This window comes from Rhipicephalus sanguineus, chromosome 4 (genome assembly GCF_013339695.2).
Source record: "Rhipicephalus sanguineus isolate Rsan-2018 chromosome 4, BIME_Rsan_1.4, whole genome shotgun sequence".
NCBI classification, from domain to species: domain Eukaryota; kingdom Metazoa; phylum Arthropoda; class Arachnida; order Ixodida; family Ixodidae; genus Rhipicephalus; species Rhipicephalus sanguineus.
In genome coordinates, this window is record NC_051179.1 from 208,435,797 (window position 1) to 208,457,400 (window position 21,604).

At 44.4% G+C, this 21,604-nt stretch overlaps 1 protein-coding gene across 2 annotated transcripts in view; it reads left to right on the forward strand.

The window, feature by feature from the left end:
* The window catches only part of LOC119391064 (monocarboxylate transporter 9), a 104,218-nt gene extending 85,805 nt beyond the window's left edge, over window positions 1-18,413 (forward strand). For both annotated transcript variants that reach the window (XM_037658747.2, XM_049415035.1), the window contains 5 exons: window positions 4,966-5,076; window positions 8,137-8,283; window positions 11,027-11,170; window positions 13,637-14,413; window positions 17,489-18,413. In XM_037658747.2, coding sequence (XP_037514675.1) covers window positions 4,986-5,076; window positions 8,137-8,283; window positions 11,027-11,170; window positions 13,637-14,413; window positions 17,489-17,667 — 1,338 coding nt within the window. In that variant the 5' untranslated portion in view covers window positions 4,966-4,985 and the 3' untranslated portion in view covers window positions 17,668-18,413. The remainder of the gene's footprint in view (window positions 1-4,965; window positions 5,077-8,136; window positions 8,284-11,026; window positions 11,171-13,636; window positions 14,414-17,488) is intronic.
* Window positions 18,414-21,604: the final 3,191 nt, after the last annotated feature.

Genomic DNA, 21,604 nt, shown 5'->3' on the forward strand with positions numbered 1-21,604 from the left:
GTTTTTGAACAAGGTCATCATCCCCGTGATCAGTGAGCACGAGCAGCTGGTGATGACTTGTTATCGGATCAGGTCGTGAGCGCGGTGACGAGGGGTCCATGTGTAGTGAAGTATGAGGTATAGTGCAGCTGTTGGAAATCGTGGATGCCTCGGTCATTTCGTCAACAAACTGCCTGTCGATAGAGCAGGCGACATGTCGGCATCTGAAGTTTTCCTTTGCGTTGGTGAGGTATAGGCCGTCGATGCTGGTAGGCCTGGATAGTTCTACTCAGACCAACATCAGTGGATCGCGCTTGTCGTAATTGTAGACTACCTGGGCGTATGTGGCCTACGTAGGCCCGTTTACAAAGCGGCTGTCAGTCAATCTGGCATCATACTCAGTCAGCATGAGGCCATCGCCCAGCCTCGTAAGAAATGAAGTGGACATTGCGTCGTTCTGGCGGACTAAGTGCACTTTACGGTGCGATGATGTGAATATCATACGTAAAGTTCGTTAATGTAATCCTCCGGGGTCGAGCAACGCTTCAATATAGCTTGCTGAATCATAGGAATACAATTGTAATGTTCATTAGACTGCTGTAAAAGCGGAGCCAACACTGGAACCACAGTCGTTAATCTGATATGACATCTGTATCGTAGGAGTATATACATCGTAGGAGTATCGTGTAGTGTTTATTGCTTTCTTGTAAAATTAGATAGCAAGTACCACAACCACAAATGACGTTACACCGATATTACGCCTGCTTAAGCTGTTTTTCCAAACCAGTTTATTGACCTGGCGTGGTTCTGTGGTAGAATGCCCGATTGCCACGCAGAATGCTTGGGTTCGATTCCTGCCGGTATCCTAAATTTTCGTTTTTTCCATTCGTCGGGTCAACGCTGCCGATGGCTGTTTTCTTAACGCTCTCGCAGTTAATGTCTGTTCTCGCCGTTCCTGGGTGGATATAAACTGTCAATGACCTGTGGCGCATACCCGTACACCGCGGCCCATGGTAAATGGGTATGTGCCACACGTGCGCGGAGGAGAGGGTTTTATGACGCACACGACAGGATTTTCACGGTTTTCATGTCATGACCCGACAGTCATATTCGTGAAATCCTCTTACCCTTCCATGTCATTTTTGGTCTACACCAAGTTATGGAGGCGGTCATGAGAGCCCCCAGACGTAGGCGGCTAGATATATAGATAGATAAATACGTAGGTAGAAACGCTGAAAGTGCCAAAGGTTCGCTAAAAAATGCTTCGCATTTAAAATTACGATTCGAGAAGGTATCGAACCCGGGCATTTTGCGTGGCAGTCAAGTATTCTACCACAGAGCAGCGCCAGCTTTTGAAACTGTTTAGCAGAAAGACCCTATACAGGCGTCCTTTCGCGGCAATGTCAGTTGCGGTTGTAGTGTCGGCTATCCGTCATTATAACCACGTAATAAACATTATGGATGTGCTCCTGTGACTCGGAACGCTTTCCTTGGCGTTATTGTCTGTTAGTTCTCATTAATATTGTGTCTAACAAAGAAAAACGAGCCCTTAAGAGTGATCTCCTTTCCTTCAGAAAGCTATAGTCAAGCATTACTCAGCCCCGGTGTGGCAATTATCGCTTGTTATGACATGCACATCATTGAACCTAGCGCGCACTTCATTTCGACTAAACTGACGTGTTGTAATGTGTGCTCTCAAGTTATGTTGGACTATACGCTATATTTTGGCGCCAGTGTAGCCCAACGTCCTGATAAGCCCACAATCTGCACATAACTACTTAATTTAGACAGAGACGTCGATAGACAAAAGACGTCAATCCCCCGCGTGATGGCTGGCTCAAAGCAAAAAAGAAAAAAAGAAAAAAGGCAGCGTAGGCAGCTACTGGCATGCAATTATCTCCCACATTGTGTGGGATCTGATGTAAGTTTTTTGTAGGACTGTTTACGTTGAATTGAGGCGGCTAGCACAGTGCCGTTACCCGGATATGAGGCGCCGAGATGACCGTTCTTGTATGAATAATCAACACTAACAACCCACTAAGTCTTCTTAATAAACGATGCTCATGCAAGCACTGATTGTGCGAGCACAGTTCGGAAGCACCATGTGACGCACTCCTGCATTTCTAAGCTGCACTTTCTGACTATCTACCACATATATTTATTTATTTATTTATTCAAATCACCTCACAGGCTCCTACATCGGAGTATTGTGTGAGGGGGGGGGGTTACATAATAGGGGTAACAGTAACTGGAGCATGTGAACAACTTTATACAATGCTTATTGACGTAATACAGAACACTAAAAAAGAAGAAAGAAGAAAAAAAGAAAAAGAAAAACCAGAAAACGTCCTTATACAATAGGTAAGTAACACATCAATTAGAAAATATTTCCGTTACCTGGGCCCTAAATTTGGTTGCATTTCGAATGGTAACGATGTGCTCCGGAAGACCATTCCAATGAATAATTGCTTGTGGCAAGGCGGACGAATTAAATGCGATGGTTCTACCTGAAATGCGTTGGTAGCTTAATGGGTTATTCAAACGACGTGAGGTGCGGAAAGGTTTTACGAGAGGCAGCGATGACTGATGGGCACTATAGACGATCTTATGAAATAAGCAAAGCAATGCAATTAGTCTGCGTGATTGCAAGGTAGCAAGAGAGAGAGTGATAATTTAATGCTTGTTACGCTGGAGTGACGGTTGTAGTTCCTAGAAATGAAACGTGCGGCGCGATTTTGAATAGCTTCAAGGGAATTAAGTAAGCCTGATGGGGCGACCAAATGGGTGATGCGTACTCTAACTGTGGGCGAACGAATGTTTGATATGCGAGTTTACGTGTAGTTGCGGGAGTTCCATGGAGATTCCGTTTAAGATAACCTAATGTGCGTGATGCTTTAGCTGTTACCTTCTGTATATGAGTGGACCAGCAGAGATCAGCGGCATTTCTATGCAAGCAATGTCAGTCGATAACGTAACGTCACCGCACGCTGTCTGTATACGGAATGCCAGTAACAAAGCGTATCTCTTTCTTGGATAATGCAATTTTCTGAACTGGGGCTAGTTAGCACTGCAGTGTGCATGAAAGCTATTTCATTGAAGTTAAGGTTCTTGCGTGCATCTTCCACAGCGGCGTGCACTATTAAAAGCCGCAGAATTTTTCGGGTCGTGTAAGCAAATGACGTGCTTAAAAACACTTTACAACAGATTGAACTTCTACAAAACGAGCCATTTTGCATGAAAAGTACGGCCTATTTGTCTCATAATAAAAGCTACAATTTGACAAGCTTAATTGCAAAAACAGGACATATGTGCCACACAGGGCAATTCTGTGGACCACCTGAATTCTACAAAGGGCCTGTGTGGTCAACATTTATTCTGAGTGTCCTGTAAGGGCTTGTCTCATTATAAGACATCTTGTCACACATAACCCCCTCCTCCCCCTCTCCCCGCACCCACAGACCCGAAGTTCTTTATTGCATGAAAGGCATTGGATAATATATAAGGGTGGGGCCCCGTAACTCTCGCCGGAGTTGTAAAGGGGACCCCTTTGGTAAATCACAAAAGCGCAAGAGAAAGGGAAATAATGCGACAGTAAAATCTGTTTCATGTTTAATTATTGAGTGATTGAAGCACGAATAAGTGAACGTGAGTTTTATGAGAGACAAATTACTGCAGCGATGTGAGATCAGTCGGTAGTTTACTCAAAATCTGCGATGTGGGTCGTTATAATAAACGTTATCTCTTAAATAAACGAAAAAGTGTTCCCCCATATCTTGTGTTCTTTGTTAGTCTTCGGTCTCAAGTTTTCCGAGATCTCATGCGTATGGTTTGCCCGCTCGCCGAATCTTGTTCAATGCATATAGTGGGCCCTGATCTCGATGAATGTATCTTGCAACTACGGGATAAAATTCCATAAGGTTTTGCCGATGGCTCATTCATTGCAATTATTTGTAATTTGTTACCTCTGTTGTATACACCTCTCCAACGCCTACTTCGAGAACACGCGCGATGTGCTGCTTCCCCATGTCACGAACTTCTTTCTCTAAACGCAAATTTTGCCTCCTGAAAAATTAAGGCGAGAAACCGTCTCAGTGTATTTCTGTTGCTACATGAGAGTCTGCGATGCAACAAGATCTCATTGGGGGAAGCCCTCGCATTCATGTGTATGCCCTGCATTAACGTAGTTCATGCGGCAAGTCTCGATTAGGTCGCAAGGGAGTGTAGTGATGCCTACCCCCTTTTTTTTTTCGAGGTGACTGTGGCCTCCCAATTCTGGATAACAACCAGAGGTTTAGCATTTCCCGATAGCCAAAGAGCATCATGAATAGTTAGCGGTGTCAGTATTCAACGTGAAACTGTTCTCCAGCGTCGTCGACGAAAATAGCGCTGGATGAACAGGGACACGAGAAGAGGATACACAACGCAGGCGCTATTGTCACTTTCGCATTTTGGTTCAATTTTCTGGCAATTTGGCAATTTTCTGTATCCTCTTCTCGTGTCCGTGTTCATCTAGTGCTATTTTCGTCGACGATGTTGTACCAACAAGCCCAAATGGAAACTCTTCTCCAGCGACATGGAATGTTTCTGTCCCTGAGGAGTATTCATTTTAAGTAGCCTCAAGACCACATTTATCGACGGAAGGTGATGCCGAGTGTCCGCTATTTCTTCAAGAGATGCAATGCCAGTGATGAAAGGGGAATAGGTCATTCGTCCGTTTTTGTAGCTTTGTGCCACAAAAGGGGTGTATGGCTATTTTCTTTCCTTTTAGGAACCTTTCTCTTCCTTGCGCGCTTCCACTGAACAAATTTACAAATGCCCGCAGTGTAAGGAATCGCGCCTGTCTGTTTTTATTCGCACACAGGAAGCGGTATTCTCATCACCATTTACTGTGGATACAAAAAAAGCTACGAGCTTTGATTTTCCATTTCATCTTGTCAGTCTGCAGCTCAGCAAAATGACCAGCTTGCCATTTTGTGTCATATGCAGTTTCCAACCGAGATACCGCCATGGCCGGTGGCCCACGGGTTCGACGCTGGAATGGCTGTGCGCACGTGCCCCAACATGGACCGGACAGCGTGCACAGCTGGCTCGTCGCCGGTAAGTGAGGCGGGAGGGTACACGAAATGCGCCTCCCGTAGCAAGCGCATATTTCCGCGTTTGCGAGGGTGTGGGACCTGTCCTTAACCTTTGCGCAAGAGGATCGTGCAGAAGGCGTGCAATGCTCTAGTACCGCAGCCAGGCAATGGCCATCCGCCTCTGGATTGTTGGCTCCAGGCCAACAGTGTGTCTGGGATAATAGTGCTGGGGTGCTACACGAGGAAACGAAGAAGTTCTGCTGGCACGAGTATACAAACAGCGTGGAGAGTAACAACGCGTATGTGTTAAGCAAGGATGACGCGCTGGCTGTACACTCCAATTAAGTGCGTGGTATGTGCGTGGGAGAATCTAGGAACTCCTCTTGAACGTCAGCACATGGGTGAGACGTTTATAATTTCCTTGTGAGGTCGCGAAACAAGGTTCGAATGGTCTATGGTTTTCAACTGGTGCCATAGTGTACATTATCCGCAGTAAAGCTGCGAGAAAAAACGCAGAGAAATGGGATACGACGAAGCCAAGCGTTGTGCAAGCCGTCTTTAATGCACTGGAACTCACCACTTTACACACGTATGTTATTCAACATTTAGCACGTAGACTTGTTATAAGGATTACTATGGTAATTACCTTACTGAAAGTAAAACAAAGCTTTAACTTAAATACAAGCAACTTCCGCACTCAGCTTGACCTAAACGATCGTGGGTGTTGTCTGACGGTGCATTTTGCTTAAAATATCAAAGCGGTAAAAGAGGCAACATTAAAGCATCAGTAATGACCTGGCCAAGTATTCTGCGCAGGCAAACTTAAATGGCTTTATTATTCATAATGACGTTCATAGCTGCCTCGTTTTGGCATTTGTATCAATGGTGAGTTCGTTTTAATCACAGTAAAAACATACGCCGACAATTACCCTGTTTCGGCTGCGTTTTGTGCTGAAACGGCTATCTGGAGACATCAGAACATGCCGAATGATTGAAATGAGAGACGTGTTCTATGAAAGTCTCGAATGAGAGAAAGAAATAAGAAAAAACAAAGTAGGAGCGGCGTACTGTGTAATGCACATCGTTTTGCTATCATTGGACAATATACTTGCTTGAGGACCAATCGTGAGATATCAAGGAAGTCATTTTTGCTTTTGCATATATTTGCTGCCTCTTACGTACACAGGCCTTCAGATAACTTGCGGGGAAAACTTTCTTTTAGGGGCGAAGCTCCTTATAGCGGCACCCGTTCGTCCCTCGTAGCGTAGTATGTAACCAGTCTTACGCTTTGACCTGCAAGGTGGTGCCGGTGGGAGATTTTTCCTGTGCGTTGTTGAACAATAAAAAATTCGCAGCGTTAGCTAAAAGCCGACTTCTTCTGTCTCTCATTCCCATTAGCAGCCATTCTTTACCTCCAAGGTAGTGCCTGGTGAGATTTCTCCTGTGCGTGATTAAACAATAAAAATTTTGTTCAAAACGCCGTTGATTGATGAAATAAACCAACAAAAGACGCCAGATGTTTCGTAAAAGCAAAACGAAAGAACGCCAGATGTTTCTAAAGCAAAACGAAAAGACGCCAGCTGCTTAACGAAAGACGCCAGATGTTTTCTAAGCAATGGTTTTCTAAACAACGAAAATTCACAGCGTACATGTAAAATTAAAGTGCGCTGCAAGTCGTCATAACTCATCGAACCTTTAGTATAAACGCGCCCGATCTCACGTCGGTGATGATGTACTGGGCAGAATTCACGGAAGATTCACGGTTTACCGATGAACCTCCGCAGCTTCGCCCACTCATCATCATTCACTCCGTGGATATGCTGTGATTTTTTTTTTCAACGAGAACACAGAAGTAAATGCACTCGACGTGTTTTGACAAGCAAGCTCGACATTTATTAACAAATCCATTTTTAGTGTAATTGATGACGTCAAAAGATTGGTTTGATTGTATTTAGCTTAAACGTAAACTTCTCAAAGAGCTTCTGGAACTCAGTGTGCCGTTTCGACCACAGCGAATCATACGAAATTGTATCATTTACGGCGAAAACAACCATAACTACGGCTTACACAAAACGTCTTCCGCGTGAGAGAGAAAGGTAAATGTTAGACGGAACACAAGGAGGAGGTTAACCAGAGACAAATATAACCTGCACTGAAAAAGTAAGGGGAGACCGAAAATTAAGCAACAGAGGAATGAGAGAAGTTGAAGTTGAAGTTTATTTCATCAGAGTGTTACACATTTTTTTTACATTTTCGCAGACATTCTTGAAACAAAGATACAACGTGTGGTGTGGAATGCGGGAAAAAAGCTGCGATACATACGCAGCTTGACTAGCCCCACATCCCAGAAATACAAGGCAGAAAAAGTGACAGCATTCATCTAAACAACTAAACAGACACAAATACATAGTCTAAAGTGGCACAATAAGAAATATCATTACTTACAAACATTTTTCTAAGAAATGTACACAGGATTGCACTCTTTGAAGAAATACGAAAAGTAGAAATAAGCAAAGCGTTAAAAAGAAATCTTCGGAACTGCGAAAATTTGTGCCAAATTTTCCTGTTTTTTTCTCTTGCGTCATGTAGGTAAAAAAAGATTGGAAATATCCTGTCGCGAAAGAAGGCGCAATTGCTCCAATGAAAAATTGAATTTACTTAGTATGTGTGGGAGAGAATGTTTCAGCATTTGGAGACCGTAGTTTGTTCGGCATCGAGGAACCTTCAAATAATCGTTCTGTCTAGTGGTCGAAACGAGGTTTCATAACCTAAACAACGTAAAGCGCCAACACATCGAAGCAGAAATGCTTAAAATTGAATGTGACTGTTCGTTGTCTGTAATAGTGTAACGAACGCGCAAATGAGTAGTAAATGTGCCTACCATCCTTTTTGCACACCTATTGAGCTGAGGTGATGTATATCCATTGACGCTTGAATGGTACAGACCTGGTGTGATAAGTTTCATTTCGTCCGTTTTCGTAGTTTGAGTGAGGTTGAATGATATTTGGAGGGGAGCATGAAAGAAGTGTTACGGGAACGAATCAGAGGTTAATAAATTTGATTTGCTTTGGCTTTCGTCAAGGTGCCTGCGCCCTGGCATGCTTCTTCGCCATGGCTGGGAGGCGTTCGGCGGGATTCCTGTTTGTAGCCATCCTGGACACCTTTCAAGTCAATAGGAGCGACGGGTCATGGCCCATCATGCTTATGGGAGGCCTCGTCTACTTGGCGGGTAGGTGTATAGCGCAAATACCTGCGTAATGTAGGCACAGGACCACCGATTGGTCAACGACGAGCGTTAGCCACACATGTGGCTTATTGGCTAAGGTATTGCGCTGCTAAAATGGTGGATACAAGGTCGTCTCCAGACCACGCCCTACGTCATGGCCGGGAGTGGCGTTATTGCATTTCTGTAGGGGCGAAATTCAGAAACATCAGCGTGTTTGAGGGGCCCATTGGAGAACCCCATTAGGTCTAAAGTGATGTGGAGACCGCGAGCACGGCGTGCCTCATAACGATATTGTAGGTTCTGTGCCCAAAACGTTCTATTTTTTCTCTAAACAAGCCAGTTTTTGTGACCTTATGGAGATTATGGCTCACTAGTGGGAGAGTGAAGCAATAGGCTGTGTACTGTGAATGGTAGTGGTGTTGTATTAATGTGCCCTCTAGCTATGCCATCTTTAAGCTTGCTTCGCCTAAAATGAAAGTTCGGTCAAGAATACCAACTTTTCCTAATATCAGCAGAGAAGGCTCTACTATTTCTCGAGCTTTGTTTAGCATTATGACGTGCAGCAACGACATTAGCAGTCATGCAACGTCAACATTTTTTGTCCAAAGTAAGATTTGCACCGATTACAGGATAACTGCATTGTTATGTAAAAGGTATTTGCCACTAATATTTTCACCAAACTGTATTTCTATGGCTGGCAAATTAATGAAATTATTGCTGGGTTTCTCTATTTGGTATAATAATTGGTGTAACTTATGGTTTCGTATCTCTCTGGTTTAGAGGCAGCGGGCCTAATTTATTATAGCATATATTCGCCAATAAGATTTCTTTAGAAAGTCATGCTTTTTTGTTCAGGGCAAAGAGCACGACGAGCTGAGGATCACCCAGCTTCGCTGTTCCAAGCTTTGCGCAACTTATTACAAACATACCTATTTTTTTTGTCCCCACAAAGCATATTGTCGACGTCTTGTGTCATTAGTTCGTGTAACATTGTATGACGACATGCACTGCCATTTTAAGAAGCTTCTCTAAGAAGCTTCACCCTTGACTAATATTACCTTCATTGTAAAGAAAACAAGATTTGAGCGTTTGTGTACCTTCTTGATTTTACGCGTCTCTTGTTATTTAGTTCTAAATATAACTTGACTTTCTTTTTATTAAATACACCACACAGTTGCTTATTACGCCGATCAGTGTTCCTTTCTCTACCACATGACAGCGTTTCCACTCGCAAATACATGCTTTATACCCCCTATGTTCTTAGGGGAGTCTTTAAGGACAGAAAATAAGTGGGCAAAATAATTTAACCAATCAAACTGAACTTTCCATAGCGTAAATTATTGACTATATGCGCAGAATAATGCTCGTTCTGCTTGCTTATGCCTCTGTTTCGGCTGCTTTGTCAACGTGTTGTGGGAATGGGTATGTTGCCTTATGCGCATGGTAATAATAGCAGCGTAAGTATAGTCTTGTGTTTCCGCATTGTGCTCATACACGCGCAGTGGTATATTTCTCTGTTGTGTATGTCTTATGCTTCTTCCTCGTGTTCTATTGCGTGCTTTGCCCCACTATAGTGGGCGCTCGCATATGCGTGCTAATGTACGTACAACATCTGCTTATGCGTCCTTGTTGCGACACATCTCCCGCCGCGGTCAAGCGCGCGCATGATGGACTTAAACTCATAATTCCATCGCTTCATTGCGAAATGGGTCAATACCGTGCCGGCGGTGCACCGTGTGTTGCACTGCCTGTACCATGCTCAAATACAGAGCGTGCAAACACGTGCACAAAAGAGCAGCGAAGACACCACGACCTCACTTCTCTCTTGTGTCCGTGTTTGCACGCCGTCTTTTAAGGGGCATTGGCACAAAAATTTTGCATATTGTTTTTTCTGTTGCAATATGTAGCTAACGACCAACTTATCACGACTGGAAAGCGCGCTTGATTCTGCGCGCGGCGGTTTATTTGGAGGCGGTTTTACAGCGGCCAGTCGCAGTTTCGGTTGCAGAAAGCGCCAAGTGAGGTGCCCAGAGTGGTTTTATTGTAACAGCTGTCTACGTGAGCACACAAAGCGCATGCATAGAGCGCCGCGTTGACAACTCTTTTGAACTAAGGCATCCTCGGTGCTGCTATAGTCCCCTCTGGAATGTCGTCAACGTGCTTGACCCCCCAAAAATGCGCTATCGAAGCATGGACGTCGGCCTTTGTACTCCTGTTCAATTCCCCCCTTTTTTGTTGAAATCGTCTACTAGGAGACAGCGCTGGCAGTGATCACGATAGCCGCCACAAACTCGTGATGTAGGAGGCTGGTGACTGTTTACGTTAAAACCAAGTTGGTGTCGATGTCGCGGGGGAGGGGGCGTTTCGCGTGCAGTTGAGCGACACGCGATTTACTATTGATTTTAAATATACCTTTTTGTAGATGATGTGTGCGTGTCCACACAAATATATTCCACAAGTTATGTTGAAAAGTTTGTGTCGGTGCTCCTTGTACATGAATACGTACCAACTAGCTCAGCTCTCTGCTATTTTTAACTGCTGTGTGCGGCACTATCTATGTAATAGGCCCTCATACTGTTATTTTCTTTTTTTTTTGGTATGGACACCAGAATATGCGGACAGACTCGCTGAATAAATATGTGCGATAAATAAATAAATAAATAATTAAATAAATAAATAAATAAATAAATAAATAAATAAATAATCTGACGGCTGCGTTTCAAAGAGTACAATAATTTCCTTACAGGACTCATCACAGGACCGCTGGCACACCGGTTCAACGCACGGCCTGTCATCATCGCAGGAGCAGTAATCTCGGGCATTGGCGCAATGCTGAGTTTCTTTCCCGATAGCATCGCCACGATGACAGTGACACTCGGAGCGATACACGGTAAGACTGCATTGGTTACCATTTCGCACAGGTGCTTACGAAAAAGAAATGAATCCGTCACACAAATCTTGTTAATTCGAGAACATAAGCGAGATGGCCTTTCAGCAGTCGAATGCAGCAGCGCTCAAGTTGAGAGCAGATTTGGCGGGGAGCTCTATAGAAACTTTACACAAGGCTGGCGTTACTACGTCTCACAGGCACTTGCTATTTTTTACAGGCTACTTAAATAAGCAGTTCTCCGCTGTCACCTCTGTATTGTTTCTTTCTGGCTAATTCCGTAACTACTGTTTGTATCTACGACTTCAGCAAAAGCCGATGTATTGCAACCTTCAGCCAAAATTTTTCACGCTAGGTATCTTTGTATCTTGGGAAGGGTAGATATTTGGCCTTGTTGGTGAGACATATTCATATTGTAAAGCGCGGAACTGAAATGACAAGGATGGGTCAGCGAGTAACACACACACAAGCGCTAACCTTCAACAATGATTTATGGGAAGCCAGATTAAAGATATATACATGAAAACTTGTGATCGCTCAGGCATGCGCATTTGTGGAGGCATCAAGGAATGATAATTCTTCTCTGGATAATGACAGTAATGGTGCGCTGACGCAGTCTTGCCGTAACTTATGTATGGTAGCCGATTCAACAACCAACTGTGTAGTTTCATCTTTGTGAATGCGTACAACATAGCCCTCACACAAAAGCAGGTAAACACCCACACGTGCTGCAATGCGCGGAAAGTAAACCATGGCCACCCTTCTTTACATTGCTTTGGTGCTATCTAAGCCTGTCATTGAGGCGCCACCCCGTTTGCAGAACGTAGTATTTTCCACACGCTAGTGGGAGCTGGTACACAACACCTCCTTTGCAAGGCACGTGACGTGTTCTGTGCTTTTTGTCACAGCCACGTGCTTTCCGTGCAGTTGGGTTGCTGCGCTTGCACAGTTTTGCCAGCTTGTTTGGAGCCGTGAAAGGCGCGTTAATTTTTGCCCGAGAGCCCACCTTTTTTATGTTATCGGAAATGTTGTGTAGGTAGGGCATCGTAGTGAACCTCTTTCGGACATTCATAACGGTGGCGGCATTCTGCTGGCAACCTGTAGGCTTTTTCAGTAGGGATTCTGCGACTTACACCAGGAGGTGGTCAGGGTAGCCTGCTTGTGCTAGGCGAGCGTTTTGACACTCAAGGCTGGTCCCCATTAAATGGCGACATGATTTGCTTAGCGCATTCTCGAGGCAGTGTCTCACGACACTCCTCTTAACTAATTTCGAGTGCCTGAATGCGCATGCCTGAGTGATCACAAGTTTTCATGTATATATGTTTGATCTGGCTTCCGATAAATCATTGTTGAAAGTTAGCGCTTGTGTGTTTGTGTTACTCCCATTTAAGTTCCGCGCTTTGCAAAATAAATATCTTTGTATCATTTAGCCAGGCGCTCGAAATGCTGAAGCTTGCCAATTTTTTCGCAATGCTTGACCACTATAATGTGTACACGGGTTTGAAGTAGTCATAATTAAGTCATGTAATTATTTAGTTCGCGGTGATTCTTTATCTAGAGTTCAGCGCACTAAAGATGACAGGCTAAAAGGGCGTCTCTTTGGGATGTTTTCTTCAATATTTCTGGTATGATGTAATTAATGTTAGCAAACAGGGTGAATATAGCAAATGGGTTCTACGGAATACCACTAGGTGGAGGTGATTTTCATGTTTCCGCGAGCAAAAGCATGTCCTTCCAGATCTGTATTGTCAGCTCGACGACGTTACTTATGACGCAGTTACTTAGCAAAAGTCTGATGCCAAGATTTGTTGCATAGTCGTGTGCTCATTGACGGCGGCGCTTCCATAATGCTTCCCGCAGTCTTATCACGTTGCCTCTGTGCATCTTGTGTTTGTGGGTCTGTATTCCCATGCGCGTGCCACGAACGAGAGTGAAAAACTTCTGAACAAGTCTATGCCCATTTCATTTTTTTTTTCTGGCGGGAAAACTTTGCTGCCGCCCTCTTGAATTTTGGCTTCATTCCGGGAAAGCACTCCCTTCCCTTCCTCTCTTTGCTGGTAATTTGGACTTGGTAAAAGGGGGGAGGGGGCCACTTGCTGGGAATTTTACGGTACACGTGTACAAAAACCGCTAATAAGGTTCTTCCTTCTTTACAGAACAGCTTCGGGTCATTTTACAGAAAGCTCATTATGAGTTCAAGTAAGCAAGGCATTCATTCATTTTTATTCTTAAAAAGGAAATTTCGAACTCTGCGCCTCTTTCCGTAAATCGCGCTGTTCTCGAATGCGTTGAGGAGTTTACATTGCTTGAGGTAGTATTCACCACTGTAACACGGGACACCTACGTTTAAAAAATCTGCATCACTCTCAGGGTTTATGGAACTATTATTTACTTGTTTCTTCGTTTGTCTGCTTGTTGATTAGTTCTATCGCAATTGAAATGCGTCTTTTTGCTATTTCCGTCTCGCAGCCATCGGTGCCGGTATGGTGTTCGTCGTCTCACCGACCATAATAAGTGAGCACTTCGTCAAGCACAAAGGCCTCGCGATGGGCATCAACTTCACCGGGGTCACCATGGGCACCTTCGTCTTTCCCAAGCTGCTCGAGTACTTCACGAAGACGTACGGCTTGCGCGGCGCTTTGCTCATCTTCGGTGCCATTGTGATGAACGGACTCGCGTTCAGCCTGTTCCCGCGAACACCCAAGTCGCGAAGCGCGCCTGCCGATGCTGGGGCTTCACAGCCGGCTGCCAGAGGCGACAGCAAGCAAGGGACATTGCGCCACGGGCTCACCGTGTTCAAGCACCCCGTCTTTTATCTCGTCATGTATAGCTTCATTGTTCACAGCTTCGGGTTCGAGTGTTACATATCATTGTTCGTGGACTTCGCCGTGGACCGAGGCGTCGCCGTTTCCAGCGCTGTTACCATGGTTTCCATGGGAGCCATCGCCGAAGCCCTCGGCAGGCTCACACTGCCGGCAGCCGTCGACCGCGGCTGGCTTACAAACAAGCAGCTGATCGTGCTCATATTTGCTGTCCAGGGTGGCATGTTCATTCTGCTTCCTTTCCTCTATGTTCACGGGCTCATCTTTGCCGTGGCTGCCATCATCGCCTACACCATTGGCACTGGTCTAGTGCTGTTTCCTGTGATCCTTGCTATTTACCTTGGCCTGGAAAGGATGTCGATGGCGTACGGAATGGTCATCGCCTCGGCCGGCCTGCTGTCTTTTATAAAACCATCGGTTATAGGTAAGGCTGAAACAAAAGGAGGTTGTTATACTGCTTGTAGTTTTTCATAATGATGAACTGCATATTTCCTTCTATAGAAAAGCAAAATAAAACGATTTTACCTGTGATTCAAGCAAATTGACAGTAGGCAACAAATACCTCCGATTGCCTATAAACACGTGAGATGATTTCGAATTTGTTTCTTGCGCTGCATTAACAGCTTGTTTCACTCTGCGGTGAGGGATTTTAATATTACTACAATTAATTAGCCATATAACTGTTGAAGACAAGAGCAATGTCACTTTAGTACTTCATACAAACAAAACATTTCAGACCATAAGGCAAACGCGGTTGTATGCAGGCTCTAAGAGCAGTTTACCCTCTTTAGGGATTCTTTCTCTTCGCAACGATAATTGTCACCTCGAATGGTTTCCTTTCTTTTGTTTGGCGCTCGCCAAATTTTTGTCAAGAATGGGTTGGCACGCTGATAGCGCGTACTTGACACCACTTGGGATACTATGGTACCCGGCGCACGGCGTTTAAACAAGAAAAGGCGCTTAAGATGATATATGGGAGAGGAAAAAAAACAACAAACAAGAACTTGCCAAAAGGTACAACAGTTTTTATATTGCAGTAGAGCATTCGTTATTGACCGTCCTGATGAACGCCGCTTTAATGAGTAAATGAAGCTTGTTTCACGCCCTACCTAGTAGCTAGTACTCATGGGCCACATCAAAACAAAAGGTAGGAAAAGATGGCGAGTTACGAGGAAGTTAGAAACTACGGCATCACAGTCGAAAAGCAGAAGAGATGTAACATTCGCAAAAACAAGTATACTTCGGTATACTTTTCAGAAGTATACGTTGGAAAAGTATATCGGCTTCACTAGTGCACCACCAATCAGAACTTCGAAAGTTTCCATGAACTCAGACGGAAAAAGAGATGGTAAAGACGGCATACGATGAACAGATCGCATTCATGCGGCGCTTCTCTAAATGCTAGGGGCACAGATTAGAGACTAGAGGTTGCTAAGGTAACGCTCAATTTGAACTATAAGCCGTAGATAAAGGAACCGATCACTTTGTACAACATTGGCGAAATTACTGAAGCATCGCCATAATTGTTTTATAGCCTTTAAATTGCGCTTTAAATACAAGCAAGAAACATCTCCGCAGCAGCAAAACGCCACCAGTGAAACCACGGCACTTTAACGTAACTAACAGCAGCAATAATGTATTTTAGAATAACAGAGAGCTGAGCCAGTTCGCAAGTATTCATTCTAAAAGACAGGCCGAGCAAACAAAGACACAAGAAGGACTTCTTTCTGTGCCGTGACTTCTTTCTTGTATCCGTGTTTGCACGCCCTGTCTTTTTAGAATGGATAAACAATCATGTTATTGACTGAATCTGATCAGCAATGAGCGAAAGTAGGAAGCATAAACTGTAAAATTCAACGAAGCAGTAGATGAGAAGCAAAGCTTTAAAATAACGAGTCTCAGAGATGATAGTAGCAGTAACAGGTTGTGTGAAAGAAGCCGATCATGGAAGAATTTCGAATATATCTTTAAAGCAGAAGCTAAACAAAGCATGCTGGAAACAACGCATCGCGTTCAGAAAGACCAGTGTTCACAACGCAGTCTGCGCACGAAGGCTCCGGGACGAACTCCAAAGTGTATGATAGTCGGAACCGTTCAGTTAGCGCTCGTCAATGCCAGAAGTACTCGTGCAAACAAATGCCCAAATCAGAATCAGTTAAACACTTAATGTTCATAGTCTGATAAACTAATATTTTATCGCTTCTGTTTATTAGCTGGTGAAAAGTCACAGATATCACCAGTCTGTTGAATGGGCAGATTCCTTACTAGGTTTTTTATCGTTTTTGTATGTCTTAGGAGCGTTGCTAATTAAACAGATGGTAAGTAAATTTCACATTCCAGTAAAACTCGTAATAGCTTCAAAGGGCGTGGGCCTTGCTTGTACCTATTTGTTTGCGCAGTTTTCTTCGTAATAGCTCAAGATTTTCTCTACCTAGTATGTCCCCAATGTCGTTGAACTCTGGTGTGCCGTAGTTCCTTATGAATTTTGGGCGCGTAATGAAAATATGCCTCTTGCGTAACGATGTGCGAAAAATCCACATTCTGATAAATGTACGGCTTCAGGGGAGATATGTCTGGGGCGCCGCAGCTTGTGATAGACTAAACGATTCAAAGCTCATCTTATCACTAGAAGCCTTGCCACACTGTATCCCCGTGCAATAGTTTGGATAACAAAAATTTTCAGCAGCCTAGTCCTACAGCCCCACTACCTGTCGTCCTTTTTTTGACTGGTGAAGGCACAAACACCTCCGAATGAGGTACTGATCAGTCATAAAACCAATTCTTTGATTACGGCTATCTTTAAAGTGCACTCGATGAAAATTTTAGTTAGTATGCCCTACGCAGTTCTTTGTGCCTTTCCAGTGCTGAAGACATTTTTTGTGATTGTCGAAGTTTGGAATTTGCCACATGAATAGCACTAACACCACCAGTATTTTTGCGATTCACGTACAAATGACTTTCGAAATATAAAACATATCTCCGAATATTCTCGAACTCGTAGGCTTTAAGGCATGGCAAAAATATTCTTGGCTAGAACATATTATAGCTAATGACAGGCTAACGTTTGCAGAAGATGAAGCGACTCTCATCGTTAATAGCTTCATTGCAGAATTTATACCGATAGCGATTCCATTGTAAAATGACCAATGAATGAGCAGCGGGAGAGCATATGAGGCATCCACGCAGAACCAATGTTCCGTTCAGAACCAAAGATCTATTGAACTGCTAGCCAACGTTAAGGAATGATTCAGTGAGAAATTTTTGTGCTAGAGAGAAAGGGTAATGTGGTTTTTTTTCTGAATAGAGGGGAACAACGCTGAAAGCGACAGGAATATAGAGGCACACAAAGTACACAAGCGTCTACTTTGTGTGCGCCTTTACGCTTCCATTGGCTTCAGCGTTGTTGCCCTCCGTTCTGAACGACCAACAAGCCCATTTGGACACTGCCTTTTTTGTAAATAATATTTACTTGACGCTGTCTCTGAAATTTTCTTTGTAGGATACTTCCGGGACCATGTTGGAGCCTACGATGTACTCTTCGTCATCTGCGGATCGCTCATCGCGTTTGCAGCTATCATGTGGATTCTTGTGTTCATGTGGGAAGCAAGAGAGAGGAAAAAAGAAATCGCAAGCAAAGGAGGTTCTATGGCAGATGCCGAGGCCGCTACAAAAATGTAGCAATTACAAGACCATCCCTAGTTAAATTAGGGAGCTCCAGCGCCACATTCCATCACAGTCGGATAAGGACAAATACGAGCTGGCCAACGTAAGTAAGTATCAGCTAGTTGACGAGGGGAGTGATTATTCCATGTTTCTGTTCACGCTAAGCCTGAGAATAAATGCCATTAGAACCTTTCTCGACGGCACATAAGGCACAGGTAGCATCGAGGCGACATCTGGTATTCTTAGTTCTTGAAAATGACATGTCGTCGTCATCTTTATCACATTACATAGGACACCAACGAGATATATATTCATTCAGTATCCTTTTAAGTACAAACTCTCAGAACTTCCCCAATCTTATCACAGTGTTTATCGAGAGCTGAACTCAAACGCTAGCTTATCGCTTATCTGTTGTAAATAGGCTCACGTTTCCTTAACGTAACATTGATATATTCACCTTTATACTGGTACTATTGTTTTCTTTTTTATGTCTTGGGGGAGGGGGGTCCTTGATATAGTTAAATGCCACGCAAACTTTAAGCATCGGACGGGACGTTAGCAAGCACACTACAGTAGTGTATCCTGTGAACCATGTTCAACAACGCTGGTTCAGTAAACTGACTGCATCGAGAGTTGCGATAACGAGTTTCACGACTGATTTATCACCGCAAATGTCTAAGCCTTCCCACAGCTTGTATGCCGTCTAATATACCAGAATGGAGGCTCAGTATAACATAAATAACTGTTGTCTCAGGGCTTGTCCCATTTCAAAGAACGCACCGACGTAATTTCAAAATATTTCGGTGTTGCATGCGTTGTGCAATTCGACGCTTCATAAGCCACCATACACTGTACCTGCGTAAGCGCGTTCATAACATATTGATGGTTCATTACAGTTGCCATACCCACGCTCGCACATGCGCACCTTTCCACCCTCGTCCTTTTGCAAAGCGATTCCCCTCCTCGTCGTAGCTGCCGTCACCTGCTCATTAAAAGTTGTTCGTTTCGATCTTCTTGCATATATATATATATATATATATATATATATATATATATATATATATATATATATATATATATATATATATATATATGTATGTATATATATATATATATATATATATATATATATATATATATATATATATATCTTGTAACGAACAAATACAGCGCCTGCTGCTAAAATAACTATTTATATAGGGCGAACCTGTGCCCGTCAACTCAAGACACACAACTTTTTGCAGAGATTGGTTGGTTGGTTGGACCTTCGCAACCTGGCGCAACCCACTGTGGGGGATGTCCGCCGGTAGCTAGTCCGAACCTCGTCTACTTCTTCTTCACACATGTAGTCGCGTGCCGCTCATTCCATCAGCCGCCAGTCTTCTTCAGCCCGTGGTGTCGTGGCACGCGCAATCCGACGTTGTATTGCGCGCTTTGCGCGCCAGTTCTGTGGCGGAGTTTATAAAAGGAGGAAGTGGCGTGCTTCTTCAAAGGGTGTCGAACAACTTGTGGCATTAATCCCCCTCCTGAAACGCATCGTCCCAATCCGTGCAGACTGCCAACAGCTTTGCTAGTATACATTTGATCTGGTGTTTGAGCACATGTACCAGTTTCGTTCAGTGCCTTTCGTAGTACGGTTTCATTCGTACTACATGTACGACTTCTGGGTGATTCCTGCGTCGTGTTGAGCACACTTGACCTTGAGGGATTACCTCGTAATTTAAGGGACTTAACCTGCGAAGTACTTTGTAAGGGCCGAAATAGCGCCGCATCAACTTTTCAGACAGGCCACGCGCACGTACAGGCGTCCACACCCACACTTTGTCTTCGTGGTGGTACTGTACATCCCTTCTCCTTAGATTATAGCGATTTGCGTCGACGCTTTGCTGTTGAATGATGCGGTGCCTTGCCAGCTGTCGTGCCTCTTCTGCGCTTTCTATGTATTCGGTGATGTCAGGGTCATCCTCATTCGAACGGTTGACAGGTAACATCGCGTCTAAGGTCGTTGTTACCGTCCGACCGTAGACAAGTTGAAATGGTGTGAAGTGTGTCGTCTCTTGTAGCGCGGTATTGTATGCAAATGTAGCATACGGCAAAATACTGTCCCATGTCCGATGTTCGATGTACACATAAATGGCAATCATGTCAGCGAGCGTTCTATTGAGCCTTTCAGTTAAGCCGTTTGTTTGCGGATGGTATGCCGTAGTTCTTCTGTGGTCGGTATGCGTTAGCTTCATTACAGACTGCATCAAGCGAGCAGCAAACGCTGTTCCTTTGTCAGTTACGACAACCTTAGGTGCGCCATGTCGTAGTACTATCTGAGTGACGAAAAACTGCGCTACCTCATTCGCGGTTTCTTTTGCGAGAGTCGACGTCTCAGCATATCGGGTCATGTAGTCTGTTGCTACAACGATCCATCGCTTTCCCGATGATGAGACAGGAAATGGTCCAAGTAAATCCATTCCCACCTGCTCAAATGGCCCTTTCGGTGGCTCTATCGGTTTCAACAGACCCGCCGGTTTCAGTGGTGGTATTTTGCGTCTTTGGCAACCTCAGCATGACTTGACATAGCGCTGTACAGAATCCATTAATTTCGGCCAATAATATCTTTGGCGGATTCTTGCCAAAGTCCGACTTATACCCAAATGGCCAGCCGATGGGTCATCATGACACGCTTCTAAGATTTCTGCTCGCAGTGATGATGGTACAAGAAGGAGAAACGTCTCACCGCTGTGTTCGAAGTTTCTCTTGTAGAGGACGTTATCCCGGAGAACATAGGAACACAATCAACGGACGAAAACTCGTGGTACCTGAATTTGCTGACCCTCCAAGTAATGGATAAGCGGGAGTAGTTCCGGGTCCTTTCGCTGATGACGAGCCATCTCTGACACGTTCAGAGCTCCAAGAAATGGGAAATCTTCTTCTTGATCAGAGGATGAAGACTCTACTGGTTCACGTGACAGGCAATCCGCGTCGTTGTGCTTGTGACCAGACTTGTAGACGACGGTGATGTCAAAATCCTGCAGACGCAGGCTCCATCTAGCAAGTCTTCCAGAAGGATCCTTGATATTCGCCAGCCAACACAAAGAATGATGATCGCTGATCGCTCGAAATGGTCTGCCGTATAGCTATGGGCGGAACTTACTGATGGCCCATATAACTGCGAGACATTCCTTCTCTGTCGCTGAGTAATTAGACTCAGCATTCGATAGAGTGCGGCTTGCGTAAGCAATAACTTTTTCTTCTCCATTCTGCCACTGTATTAAAATGGCGCCGAGACCAACGTTACTCGCGTCGGTATGGATGTCTGTTCCGGCGTCTTCATCAAAATGAGCAAGTATAGGAGGTGAATGCAAACGTCGCCGCAACTCTGCCAAAGCATCTTCTTGCTCTTCTTGCCAGACGAATGGTACACTTGCTTTTGTAAGGCGCGTCAATGGTTCAGTGATTTTGGCAAAGTTTTCAACAAAGCGTCTGTAGTAGGCACAGAGTCCCAGGAATCGTCTCATGGCCTTTTTGTCTCGTGGCTTCGGAAAGTTTTCGACTGCAGTAATATTGTCAGGATCTGGCCGGACACCTTCAGCACTAACAATGTGCCCGAGGAACCGAAGCTCCCGAAATCCGAAGTGGCATTTTTCCGGTTTGATAGTCAATGCTGCCGCGCGAATGGCATCCAGTACTGTTCTCAGTCGGTGCACGTGCTGCTCGAAGGTAGAAGAAAAAACTACTACATCATCGAGATAGACGAGGCACGATTGCCATTTTAGCCCGGAGAGGACAGTGTCCATCATCCTTTGGAAGGTGGCGGGAGCAGAGCACAAACCAAAAGGGAGTACTTTGAACTCATAGAGTCCGTCGGGTGTCACAAATGCCGTCTTCTCGCGATCTCGTTCGTCCACTTCGATTTGCCAGTATCCGCTCTTTAAATCCAATAATGAAAAGAAGTGCGCGT